General features: G+C 59.5%; 1 protein-coding gene across 1 annotated transcript; it reads left to right on the forward strand.

Annotated features, from left to right (window-relative positions):
- The first annotated feature begins 4,938 nt into the window (after positions 1-4,938).
- DPEP1 (dipeptidase 1) lies at positions 4,939-10,618 on the forward strand. The gene is made up of 10 exons (XM_068993348.1): positions 4,939-5,042; positions 8,502-8,634; positions 8,865-8,997; positions 9,126-9,276; positions 9,405-9,474; positions 9,610-9,786; positions 9,872-9,956; positions 10,038-10,113; positions 10,229-10,364; positions 10,451-10,618. Exons 1-10 carry the CDS (start codon positions 4,939-4,941, stop codon positions 10,616-10,618), a joined length of 1,233 nt encoding a protein of 410 aa, XP_068849449.1.
- The last annotated feature ends 1,120 nt before the right edge of the window (positions 10,619-11,738 follow it).

An 11,738-nucleotide genomic window follows, 5' to 3' on the forward strand; every position in this document is an offset into this window, starting at 1 on the left:
ACATTGGGGGACACAGGGGGACAGAGGGGGCTGTGGGGACAGAGGGCGACAGTGGGGGACAGAGGGGGACAGAGGGGGACAGAGGGGGACATTGGGGGACAGAGGGGGACAGAGGGGGACAGAGGGGGACATTGGGGGACAGAGGGCGACAGTGGGGGACATTGGGGGACAGAGGGCGACAGTGGGGGACAGAGGGGGACATTGGGGGACAGAGGGTGACAGAGGGGGACAGAGGGAACAGAAGGGGACAGAGGGGGCCAGTGGGGGCAGAGGGGGACAGCGGGGGCAGAAGGGACAGTGGGGGGAGAGGGCACAGTGGGGGACCAGAAGGCCTGAGGAGAAGCCAGCAGCCTGAAGGCACCCTGGGGCTGGGTGGACAGGGGCATCCATGAGGGTTGGGGGCAGAGACCTGGGCAGTGCCTTCACGACTGGGCCTGGACAGCTGAGAGGCCTCAGGATGCCTGGACACAGAGGCCACATGGTCTGAAGGGCCTGGACCCAGGGCTCCCCAGGACACGCCAGCACACCCCATTGCCTCCAGGCCCACCGGGGGTTGCCGTGTTCCAGGCTCTGTGGGTGGTCACGGGGCTGAGGGCCGGGCTGTAGGCCACAAAGTGGACGTGGGGGCCGTGGGCACAGTGACACAGAGACGAGGACACCTGCAAGGCTAAGCCTGTGTGCTGTGCGCGTGCCAGGACAGGCCTGGGGTAAGAGTGTGTGTGAGCGTGTGGTCACAACCATGCACCTGTGTATTACTGTGAGTTTATATTGGTGTGCTAAATATGTGTCTGTGTGCACGTCTGCATCTTGGCGTCTGTGTGTGTCTGATCACATGGGGAAGTCCACACGGGTGTGCTTATAAGCCTGGGCTGCGTCTGCACATCCAGGTCTCATCTGTGATGTCCTGGTGCATGCGTGTGCTGGTGTGTGGGTCAAAGGAGGTGTCGGCACGCTTGCTATGTCGGGGCACAGGCATCTTGGCACACAGGTGGTTGTGCCAGGGCGCCTGTGTGACCGTGCACTGCATGTGGGTGTGTGGTTAGTTCTGTTTGCTCGTGTCTGTTCGCACACACAGGGTGTGTGTTCCTGAGGGGCAGGGCTGTGGACTCAGGGCCTCCGGCTGCTCTGGGCTGTGTTGGGGCTGCGCCCCTGTGGGCGCAGGTGCAGATGGGGGCATCTTGGGGGACCATCCCGGGAGCTCATGAGCACCCGGGGTGCTCCGGACGGGTTTGTGAAGAGCTGGGCAGGCTCTGGCTGCTCCCTGGCCGCCTCTCCGGCTCCCGCCAAAATGTAACAGCACTGCTTGCTTTTTGTGTGTTTATTGTCACCGTGTTCCTTCTGATTACGGCAAGTGACGCTGATGTTTCCCATTAATAACATCATTCTCTTAATTTAAATAAAACGTGAAAACGTTTTAAGGCAGACAATTAGGCGGCTCCCCTGGGAGCTGAGCAGGCGGCAAGGCTTGGCCATTCTCTCAGGAACCCTAGGGGAGAGCGCACGTCCTCAGCCGCCGTGGACTGGGGGCTTCTTGTTGCCAAGGAGACTGTGGGGCACAGCCGCCCCCAGCAGCCCAAGGTGGTTCGGGTTACTCACCCATTTTACAGACCACAAGGCACTGTCACCAACACCGTCACCAGCCGCGAGAGAAGGGCCAGCGTGTCAGCTCCCTGCTGTTGAACAAGCGATCCTCCAGAGATCTAGCCGGCACTCAGGGGTCTCCGTCTTTGCTCACGTTTCCAGACCCAGCAGGGCCAACTGGTCTCTGGCCCAGAGTCCGGCCTCAGCCAGGAGCTGGCAGGGGGCCGCAGCCGGCCATCAGCAGCGGGTGGGAGGAGCTGGGCTGGCAGCTGCATCCCCCATGGTGTGTCCAGGACAGGAGCCAGATGGCAGCGCGGAAGTCACGCCGGCCGCTTTCTCTGTGGGTCGAGCCGATTGCCTCTCCTCTTGGCAGAGAGTAAGGAGGATGGACAGGCGAGTGCTGCCAGTTCTGGAACAGGCAGTAGGCCACACAGGGGCATGAACCCAGGGCGGCCTGTTCCCAAGCTTGTGCTCTCAACAAAGCCTGGTCCCACCTCCTGAGAGAGTCTCTAAAATCAAAGGACCTGGGCCAGGCCGTCGAGCCCACTTTGTCCTTGAGGCTCATGTCACGGGGTGCCAGCACAGGAGGAAGCAGAGACACCGTGAGAATCCTCCACAGGACACCCACTGCAGCCCGTCGGTCAGAGGTGGGCCTGAGATGGGCATTTCCTTGCCATGTCCCTCCAGGTGGCAGGAAATGACTCAGGAAGAACCTGCAGTGTCCCACAGAGGAAGGGTCCTTGACTGGCAGATTCGGCCTGTTTTGGGGGATAACTTAGATGGAGACGGCCATTTCAGGAGCATTTACAGAAGAGGGCGGCAGGGGTGCAGAGGGCAGGGGCCCATCAGAAACCAGAGGGGAGCTCAACTTAGATGTCACAGGAGCAGGTGGGAGTGAGAGACGGCTAAAATCAGACTTATGGATGGCGGGATGGTGGACAGGCTGACCCCCGGTGCCCACAGACACAGATGGACAGTCCTGGTTGGTCCGTGGCCAGGCTGACTCCAGGGAAAAAGACACCAGGGAGTGTCTCTAAAAATATGTTTGTTTTGAGAATCAGGGTTGCTGTGATGCGCTCTTGTTAGATTCTGACATTAACGGCCCCCTCTTGCTTTGGGAGGCTCTGGTATCTAGCAGTTTGGCTACTGCATGAAGTGACAAAGACCTCCAGCTGGTAGAGGACAGTCTGCACATGCGATGAAAGGTCAAAATACACAATGGGGGGAAAGGGGTCCGGAGGAAACATTATCTTCCAGTAAACAGGAGAAAAGAAAACAGAACTACCAACTGACACCAGATAATATTGCTTCCATATAAGAACAAGGGGCAAAGATAAAAGAAACCCACCAACAACAGAAACACAAGACGGAATTTTGGGAGGTTAAGTATGTAATTTCTGAAAGAAAACTGGGTGAAAATGCTTAAATTCAGAAACAAGGAAACTTATAGAATAAATTCAAAGAATATTCCATTCATAAATTCACAGAATAGAAATGCATAGAACAAAAGCACAAGAAAACCTAAAACAGGAAAGAAAAACACAAGAGTCAAATAGGAGCAGTGCCAGAGGTCCAGCATCCGACTGAACACGGTGCCCGGGAGCAGACAGAGGAGGATTCCAGGGCGTGTTCTGGGACCAGCGGCAGAGCCAGCGACCCCGCACGAGGCGCTGGTCAGATGAAAACAGTCTCCAGTGAGGCCGGTCACTGAGAAAGTGCAGAGCCAAGGAGGAAGAGGTAGCTGAAGGCAACAAGCTGCCTACAAAGAACTGAATTCTCAGCAATAGTGCATTGTGGATAGCCTTTCACTTTCGAGAGAAAACAGGTTATGATCCAGAAGTGCAAGGCCAGCAGACCTATTGCTCACTTATGAGGGCATAATAATGTCAAGTGCAAACATTCCAGAGCTTGGAAGTTCACTTCCCAACACCACTGCCAGGGGTGTTTTGGGGAACAGCTCTAGTGAAGCAGGACATAAACCTAGAGGCAGAGGGCCCAACGCAGAAATTCAGTGGGACCCACGGATCCGAAGCTGGGCACTGTGAGTAGGAGGCCCAGAGCGTGGAAGACTGTCAGGCAATCAGAGACCCCAGGATGAGCAATCGACTTGAGCAGACAGATTCAGGTGTGAGTGTGGGGCCTGACCCACGGGTCCACAGGTCGGCGCTCCCAGCAGGAGGGCCCATGATGACTTCTGTTCACAGACAGATGCCACGGATGAGAAGTCTGACCATGTGCACAAGCAGCCTGACCCCGAGCCACACCAAGGGACACAGGCTGTGAGTTACTGGAGGGAGGAGGCGGAATGGACCCTGCACAGCACGAGCCCTCCTGGGTATAGACTTGGGCCCCTTGGCTGTCATCTTCCGGGGCTATCATCCTGGAAATCCTCTCGTGTTTGAACAAGGGTGTACCCGGCCCTCCCATGGGTGTAGTTGAGTGTCCTTGAGTCTTGTGTTTCTTGGGTCACCCAAGGACGTATGGTCATGCCCACAGCTTAACTCCTGGAAATGTGTCCTCTGTCACCAACTTGCAAGAGTCATCTGCAGCTGAAGTCCCAGAACTGAACGTGAATGACCCGGTAAGACCAGCCCTGCAGAACCCAGCAACCCCGAGGAGCCAGAGTTGCCCACAAGAACCAGGATGCTGGCCCAGCCCTGGGACAAGGATCACTGATTCACCCATCCCAGTGGTTCCTGGGAGCATCCTCAAACTGCCCCACCCAAGACCTGTTTGTCCTCAAACAATCCATCTGAGAGACCCGAGATGGTCCTCAAACAAATCCATCTGAGAGAACCTGTGTGAGCCTCCAGTTCTGAGGAAGTACAAACACTCCAGGCTTCTGACCCCAAGCCCCGGTGTCCAACCTGCTGCTGAGCGTGGGTCACAGTGCTGTCCCCAGGACCAGGGTGGGGTTTGGTGGGAGCACCCCTGTGGGGCTGTGCTCCACTGTCTGTGGAAAGTAACATAAAACTACTTGACAGGCAAACCGAGGGGTGCATTCAAGGACGCAAAATCGAATCTTGTTTGCAGACCTCAGGCACTGGGTCCTAGGGGCGGGCGTGGAGGTAAGGCCCTCCCCGCCTCTTCTCCTGTCCTCTGGGCAGCAGCTCCGCCCTTGGGGTTTTACTGCACCTGGGCCTGGCCCGGACAATGACGCCCAGCCTCAGACAGCGACGCCCAGCCACGGGGTCCAGGAACTCCCATCTTCCCACCCTCACAGGGAATGCACTGATTACTGATAAACAGGAGGTTGGGCAGCGATCACCTGGACCAAAGGCCTCCGTCTTCTGGCAGGACAGCTGGTTAGGAGAGACGCACAGCAGCGGCAGGCAGCGGGTGCCCAGGGACAGTGCCATGTGGACCGGCTGGTGGCTCTGGCCCCTGGTGGCCGTCTGCACTGCAGACCAGTTCCGGGACAATGCGGTGAGACTCATGCAGAGCACACCTGTCATTGACGGGTAAGCAGCCACTCGGGACGGGTCTGCGGTCTGGGCTGGGGGAGCTGTGATCAAAGCTCATGTGACCTGAGACAGGCACTGCCCTGTCTCCCCAAGACTCGGTCTCTCCAACTGAAACATGGCCTTTGCTCTTTGCTGAACTCTTTGTGGGATCTCAGGGCCACAGAGACTTCAGCAGAGGAGGGTCTGTGGGAACGGAGCAGGAAGTGGGTGAGTGGTTAGGCCCCCGCTCCTCAGCAGCTCCCGGGGCACCTGAGCCCAACCTGAACCTCCTGGGGGCTGGATCCCAGCTCCGGAAGGGGGGGCTGGGGGCCCTGCCTCACAGGAAGGGCAGGGAGGGTGTCACTGGGGAGACCCTGCTGGCCCTCTTGACCCTTCTTCTTGAGGCCCTCTTGTCACACACCCCCCACCCCGTCCACCTGGTGTGACCCCATCAAATCCCAGCTTGACCTCACCGAGGCATGCCAGCCTTCAGTGCCCCAGACAAGCTCCTGGGCACCCACTCCCACAGGTACCATTTCAGCCAAGACCCTAGAGACACCTTGTCTCTCCCTGATGTTGCGGGCAACCTGGGCCTGCCTGTCCCCTTCAGCTACCCTCCCCCACCACCCCACCCCCTGCTTGAGGTCAAGCCTGCATCTCTGACCGTCCCCTCCTCCCACAGGCTCGAGGTCAGGTCTCACACTGCAGCCAGGGGGAGGCTTGGAGACCCAAGTCCCACCCCTGTCCTTCAAGATGCCCCCTGCTGTGACTCCCACTGGGCTTGGAACAATAAAAACAAACAAACAAACAAAAAGTCCTCACAGCTGCCCCTGGGGCCCCTCAACGCTGCAGGCAAGCCTGGCCAGGTCCCCTCCCCTGATCCTGGCCCCGGCTCCTCGGGGACTTCCAGAGCCCTGGGAAGGACACCACCTGCACACACACTCCCGCCCCGCCTGCTCTCCTGCCCACCCGCCTGCCGTGGTGCCCGGCACACAGGCTGCATGCAGCCCAGAGGAGCAGTATCCAGTGTGCACGGCTCGTGGTTGCCCGGAAGGTTAGGAAAACACTACATGCTGCTGGGTTTTGCTGGACAAAAGTTATAGATGAAAAGCAAAGAAAGTGAGTGTCTTGTCACATAAGACCTGCCTGGAGCTGCAGGGTAGCCCTAGAGAAGGAAGTGGCCATCAAGGGTCAGTGTGCACCCCACCTTTCCTCCTTCCCACAGCCCTCCCCTGACCACTCTCCTTCCCATGCTTCCTGGACCTCCTGTTCCCCTGCTCGCCGCTCGCCTGCCCCACAGGCAAAGAGAGCTTTAGGCAGAGGCAGCTGCCCTTGGCTCCCACCCTGGAGGCCCTTCTGTCTCACAGGTCCGGGTTCAGGGGCTGGGCATCCCAGGCCAGCAAGCATAGGTAGATGATCAACAGAATGAACCAGGGAAGCTGTTCCTTCATTCTGGAGGACTCAGGGAAGCTGGGCACAGGGAGACGGGGTTGAGTCTAGGTAATGGAGCTGTCTCAAAAGCAGTGTAGCTAAGAGACACTAAGTAGTAGCTTTAACAACAGAAAAGTGCAGAGGAAGCCCTGGTACAGCATTTCACAATAGTGCAGCCACCATTCCCACAGTTACCTCATGATTTAACATAGCTGCACCAGCTCCAGCCATCACATCTGTATGCCAGAGCTGGTCTAAGTGTGCATTTCGTTGTCCTTTCTAGCACTCTCCAGAACTAGGAACCCTCTTCTCCCTTCTTTTAGTAGAATGGAAGAGTCCTCTACCCTGTCTGAGGATGCTACCCAAGCCACAAAGATAAGGAGAGAGGCTCCACTAGGCTCCAAAAGGTGGTACGGCCCACAGAGCAGAGACCTACAAAGGGAGAGGGGAGGAAGGAGGAATAAAGTGGAGGCAGCTGGAGGGTGGGGCTGCACGTCCTAGACCAGCAAAGGTGTAAAGTCCTGCCTGGTGGCGCTGCCCCAGGGACAGCACCCCCCAATCCTGCAATGAGGTGATGACCTCGCCTCACTGGAGTTCATCCACCTCTCAGTCAGCAAAGGCCATGCCCAGCGGTCAAATCTCAGAATTTGCAGAAAACATTGCTGGGGTGGGAGCCCCACCCAGGGCACCTGGGGCAGCTTCCACAGTCTGGAGCCCCAGGGTGGGGTCCAGGGAGCCCTCACTTCCCACCATCAGGAAGAGCCCACCCCAGGGGGCTGGACAACCTGGGCCACCACAGTGTTAACGTTGATAGTGATTGATCTCCACAAGAAACAGACACGAGGAGGGAGCGGAGCTGGGAATGGGGGAGGGTCCTGGGGACAGTGGGCCTGGCTGCAGAGCTGCAGAGGAGGCCTGGATGGGAGGGCTCCCAGTGGGAGTAAGGCTCTCTCCAGGTGTCCCCGTTGTCACCAGACCAGGGATGCAGACGGGCGGCTCCCTGCACGGCTCCCTGAATGTCGCATGTGTGTGTGCACACAGGCTGATAAAAGTCAGACGGAGGGTCCGGGCTGGGCCTGAGACTGCTTCTCGCACCAGGTCCCAAGGGCCGAGGCCACTTCCAGCATCTGGAGCTTTGGCTCCCAGCGGCCTCTCCTCTGGGGCTGCTCCTGGTCCCCCTCTGTCAGTTCCTGGGGCCAGGGAGAAGGTGCCCCAGCCCCACCGGTGCCCACTCGCCAGCGGCTGATGGCCCTCCGCGCCCCCTGCGCCTTCTCCTCCGGGTCCGGTCCGGTCCTCTCCGCCCTTCCCACCTCCCCCTCTGCCCCACCCCCACCTCCAATGCACTCTCCGCCTCCTGGCTCCTGGGAAGACTTTAGAGGGCTTGTCTTTTGGAAGCATAGAGGATCCTCTTGGAAATGGTGCGAGACTGTGCCCAGGGACTGAGGAAGAGAGGGTCTGCGAGGCGACCGGAGGTGCGAAGGGAGCCCCAAATTCTGCACTGGCGCGCTGCTCGGTTGGCCACCCTCCCCCAGGGAAGGCCACGCCCCTCACTTCCCCTGCCCCTGCAAGGGGAGATTTCAACTCCTTTTTTGGCCACGCCCCAAGGCGGGGTCTTAGTTCCCGGCTGAGGGATGGAACCCGCGCCCCTGCTTTGGAAGCGCGGAGTCGTAACCACTGGACCGCCTGGAGTCCTAGAATTTCGTCTTTAATCTGTGAAATCTCGCCGAGGCCCTACATCCAGTGACCCCATGGCAACCAGTCTTATCCATGGAGATTGTTTTAACCGTCCGCCAGTGTGCGCCCTCCTTTTTCCCCAGTGGAAGGCTCAGGGAGAGAAGACCTGTCCCCTTAGGGCTCAGCTCGCTGACCTGGCCTGGGGGTGGGGCCGGCTGAGAAGCTCACCTGTGCTCAGGTGTGTTCATGTAACAGCAATCACCCTGGGACCCTCCTAGTCCTCAGCCACTAGAAGAGGAGCCAGAGAAGGGGCAGCCTGCCTGGGAGGAAGCTGTCCTGAAACCGCCGTCCTGACCCCTCCTGGCCCTCCAGGCACAATGACCTGCCTTGGCAGCTGCTGAAGAAGTTCAACAATCAGCTTCAGGACCCGAGGGCCAACCTGACGAGCCTGAACAGCACGCACACCAACATCCCCAAGCTGAAGGCTGGCTTTGTGGGGGCCCAGGTAGGGTTCGGCCCTGAGCCCGCCCACGGTGCCCACCCGCTCTTCCCTTGGCGCCCCCTCACTGGTGGCCGTGTACCTCCCTGGGCCCTTAGCGGGGGCTCCGATAGCCACCCAGGCTGTGGGGAGGGCTTCTGGGGCGCGAGGGGAGCCCCAGGCCTGTATGCCTGAGCAGGGGCAGGGCCTGGGTTCCGACCCCTTGGCTCTCAGCCCCTCCCTACCGTGGCCCCCAGTTCTGGTCTGCGTACACGCCCTGCGACACCCAGAACAAGGATTCGGTGAAGCGAACGCTGGAGCAGATTGACGTCATCCAGCGCATGTGCCAGCTCTACCCCGAGACTTTCCTGTGCGTCACGGACAGCGCAGGTGCGTGCCAGCGCCCGCGGGGGCGGGGGGGTAGGGGATCAGGGGGGTGGGGGGTGTGGGGAGGGCGGGGGGCCGTCCTGAGCAGAGCCGCTGGGCTGTCCTTTCACGTTGCAGCCCCCTACCCCCAGGAATCCAGCAGGCCTTCCAGGAGGGGAAGGTGGCCAGTTTGGTTGGCGTGGAGGGCGGCCACTCCATCGACAGCAGTCTGGGTGTCCTGCGGGCGCTCTACCACCTGGGCATGCGCTACCTGACTCTCACCCACAGCTGCAACACGCCCTGGTAAGCAGCCCCAGGTCGGGTCTAGGGGCAGGGATCCTGGGGTACCTGCTGTCCTCCGAAGAGGCTTGAGGGGTGGTGGGTCTGGACAACCATGCTTCCCCTTGGGCTCCCGCTCTCTGCTCTCCCAGGGCCGACAACTGGCTGGTGGACACGGGAGAGGACGAAGCCCAGAGCCAAGGCCTGTCATCCTTCGGGCAGGTGAGTGGAGGCCGGGGCGATGATGAGCCCCAGGAGGTCTTGTGAACAGGTGGGCACAGTGCAGCCTGCCTGGTCCCAGGGTGTCGTCTGTGACCCTCTGGGCTGGACAGGTCCCCTGATCCCGTCCCCCCTCAGAGCGTCGTGAAGGAGATGAACCGCCTGGGCGTCATCATCGACTTGGCCCACGTGTCCGTGGCCACCATGGAGGCCGCTCTGCAGCTGTCCAAGGCCCCAGTCATCTTCAGCCACTCCTCGGCATACAGCCTGTGCCACCACCGGCGCAACGTGCCCGACCACGTGCTGCAGCTGGTGGTGAGGGTGGGGCTGCTCCTCTGCCCTGGGCTGGCTCTTGAAGCCTGGCTGCCCTGCCCCCAGCTCCACCCTCTTTCCCTCGCAGAAGCAGACGGGCAGCCTGGTAATGGTGAACTTCTACAATGACTACGTTTCCTGCAAAGCAGAGGCCAACTTGTCCCAAGTGGCAGGTGGGTGGGCTTGAGGGGCCGTGGTACGGGCGGGGGTGGGAGTGTCCCTCTTGAGGGGCCTCATGTGCTGCCTCCGTGCAGACCACCTGGACTACATCAAGAAGGTTGCGGGAGCTGGAGCCGTGGGCTTTGGTGGGGACTACGATGGTGTGTCCAGGTAAGGCAAGACCCTGCCCATATGTTGTAGGGAGCAGAGGGCTCCAGGGCTTGGGATGGGGCCCCCAGGCTCCAAGCCCCAGGCTGCAGACTCTGGCTCTCTGCCCACATCTCAGGCTCCCCTCCGGGCTGGAGGACGTGTCCAAGTATCCAGACCTGGTCGCTGAGCTGCTCAGGAGACAGTGGACAGAGGAAGAGGTCAGGGGCGCCCTGGCTGAAAACCTACTAAGGGTCTTCAAGGCGGTGGAGCAGGTGAGGAGGGACTGCCACGCTCACGTCCCCCCACCCCCAAGCTTCTCCTGCCCTCAGACAGGCAGCTGACCTGTGTCTGTCCCCAGGCTAGCGATCACAAGCAGGCTCCTGGAGAGGAGCCCATCCCACTGGGCCAGCTGGAGGCTTCCTGCAGGACCAAGTACGGCTACTCAGGGACCCCCAGCCTCCATCTCCAGCCAGGGGCCCTGCTGGCCTCCCTTGTGACCCTCCTCCTCAGCCTGTGTCTTCTCTGACACTCCAGGGGCTGGCATGGCTGCAATTCCCTGTGCACTCAGGCTGCCCAGTCCTGGGCAGGCTGCAGGGCTCCCTGGGCAGCACAGTACGCAGGCACAGCTGGGCCCTCAATAAAGGCACTGAGCCTTCAACTCTTGTGTCATCGACAACCGTAGCCCTGGAGGGGCCTCTGGCTGGACACCTGGACACACGAGTGCCCAAGTCCGGAAGATCATGGCCAGCGGGGTCAGGGTCTGAGAAACTCTGTGTGGACGTTGCTGGAGGCTCTTTAAAAACACAGTCCAGGCTTCAGTTGCTACCTCCTCACACGCACTTGTACATAGGCACACACACAAACACACATGCACGCATGCTCATCTGTGCACTCCTGCACCCCACACCCTCATATCCTCACTCATGCATGCACATATATACTCCCAATGCACTCACACTTGTGTGCCCACTCCTTGGGCCAGTCTCTTGGTATAAAGGTCTGGAGCTGGGAGGCTCCCAGCCCCGCGGGGTCTCCTCGCACATGGTGAACACAGATCCTCCAGGGCAGGGCTTCCCACCTGGGCTCAGCACCTCCCCAGCCTGGTCATTCGGTGGATGTGTCTGGAGATGAATAACTTAGTGGGTGACAGACTTCAGACAAGACCCCCAATATGTCCCTGCTGGTGGTTTTCCAGGCCAGAGCCCCCGAGAACACTGCTAACAACCCATGCCTGCCAGCCAGCTGGCACCCTCTCAGGGAGGTCTAAAGTCACAAGCTGGGACACTGTGGGTATTTGCTGACACTTGGGATCAGTGTAATGTTAAAGGAGGAAGAACTCAAGTCTAAGGTTTTTGTCCTGAGTTGGCCAATTATTCCAACTGCACCAGCTGCTGCCACTGATTTACCTAGCCGGGCTGGAGGAGGCAGGAGGGGACCTTGGTGGACTGCAGGTGGGCAGGCCTAAATTTGCTAATGGGGAGGGATTTTCTCATAAGAAATGCTTTAAATCCATCTGAAATCACCTTCATCACATTGGAACCACACCCAGAGGCAACAGATCAAGTGCTGTCCCCAGAATCTGGTTCTGGAAATCCTTCTGCTCCCGCCTCTTTCACCCTTGGAGTTGCAGGCCCACAGCCTTTCCT

The sequence above is a fragment of the Capricornis sumatraensis genome, chromosome 20, assembly GCF_032405125.1.
Source record: "Capricornis sumatraensis isolate serow.1 chromosome 20, serow.2, whole genome shotgun sequence".
Taxonomy (NCBI): Eukaryota; Metazoa; Chordata; class Mammalia; order Artiodactyla; family Bovidae; genus Capricornis; species Capricornis sumatraensis.

Excerpts from the sequence above, each read along its gene's own strand:
- DPEP1 (XM_068993348.1), top strand. The coding sequence starts at position 4,939 with ATGTGGACCGGCTGGTGGCTCTGGCCCCTGGTGGCCGTCTGCACTGCA. Across the intron at positions 8,635-8,864 it reads CTGGCTTTGTGGGGGCCCAG|TTCTGGTCTGCGTACACGCC; the intron begins GTAGGGTTCGGC and ends CGTGGCCCCCAG. Across the intron at positions 10,114-10,228 it reads GACTACGATGGTGTGTCCAG|GCTCCCCTCCGGGCTGGAGG; the intron begins GTAAGGCAAGAC and ends CCCACATCTCAG.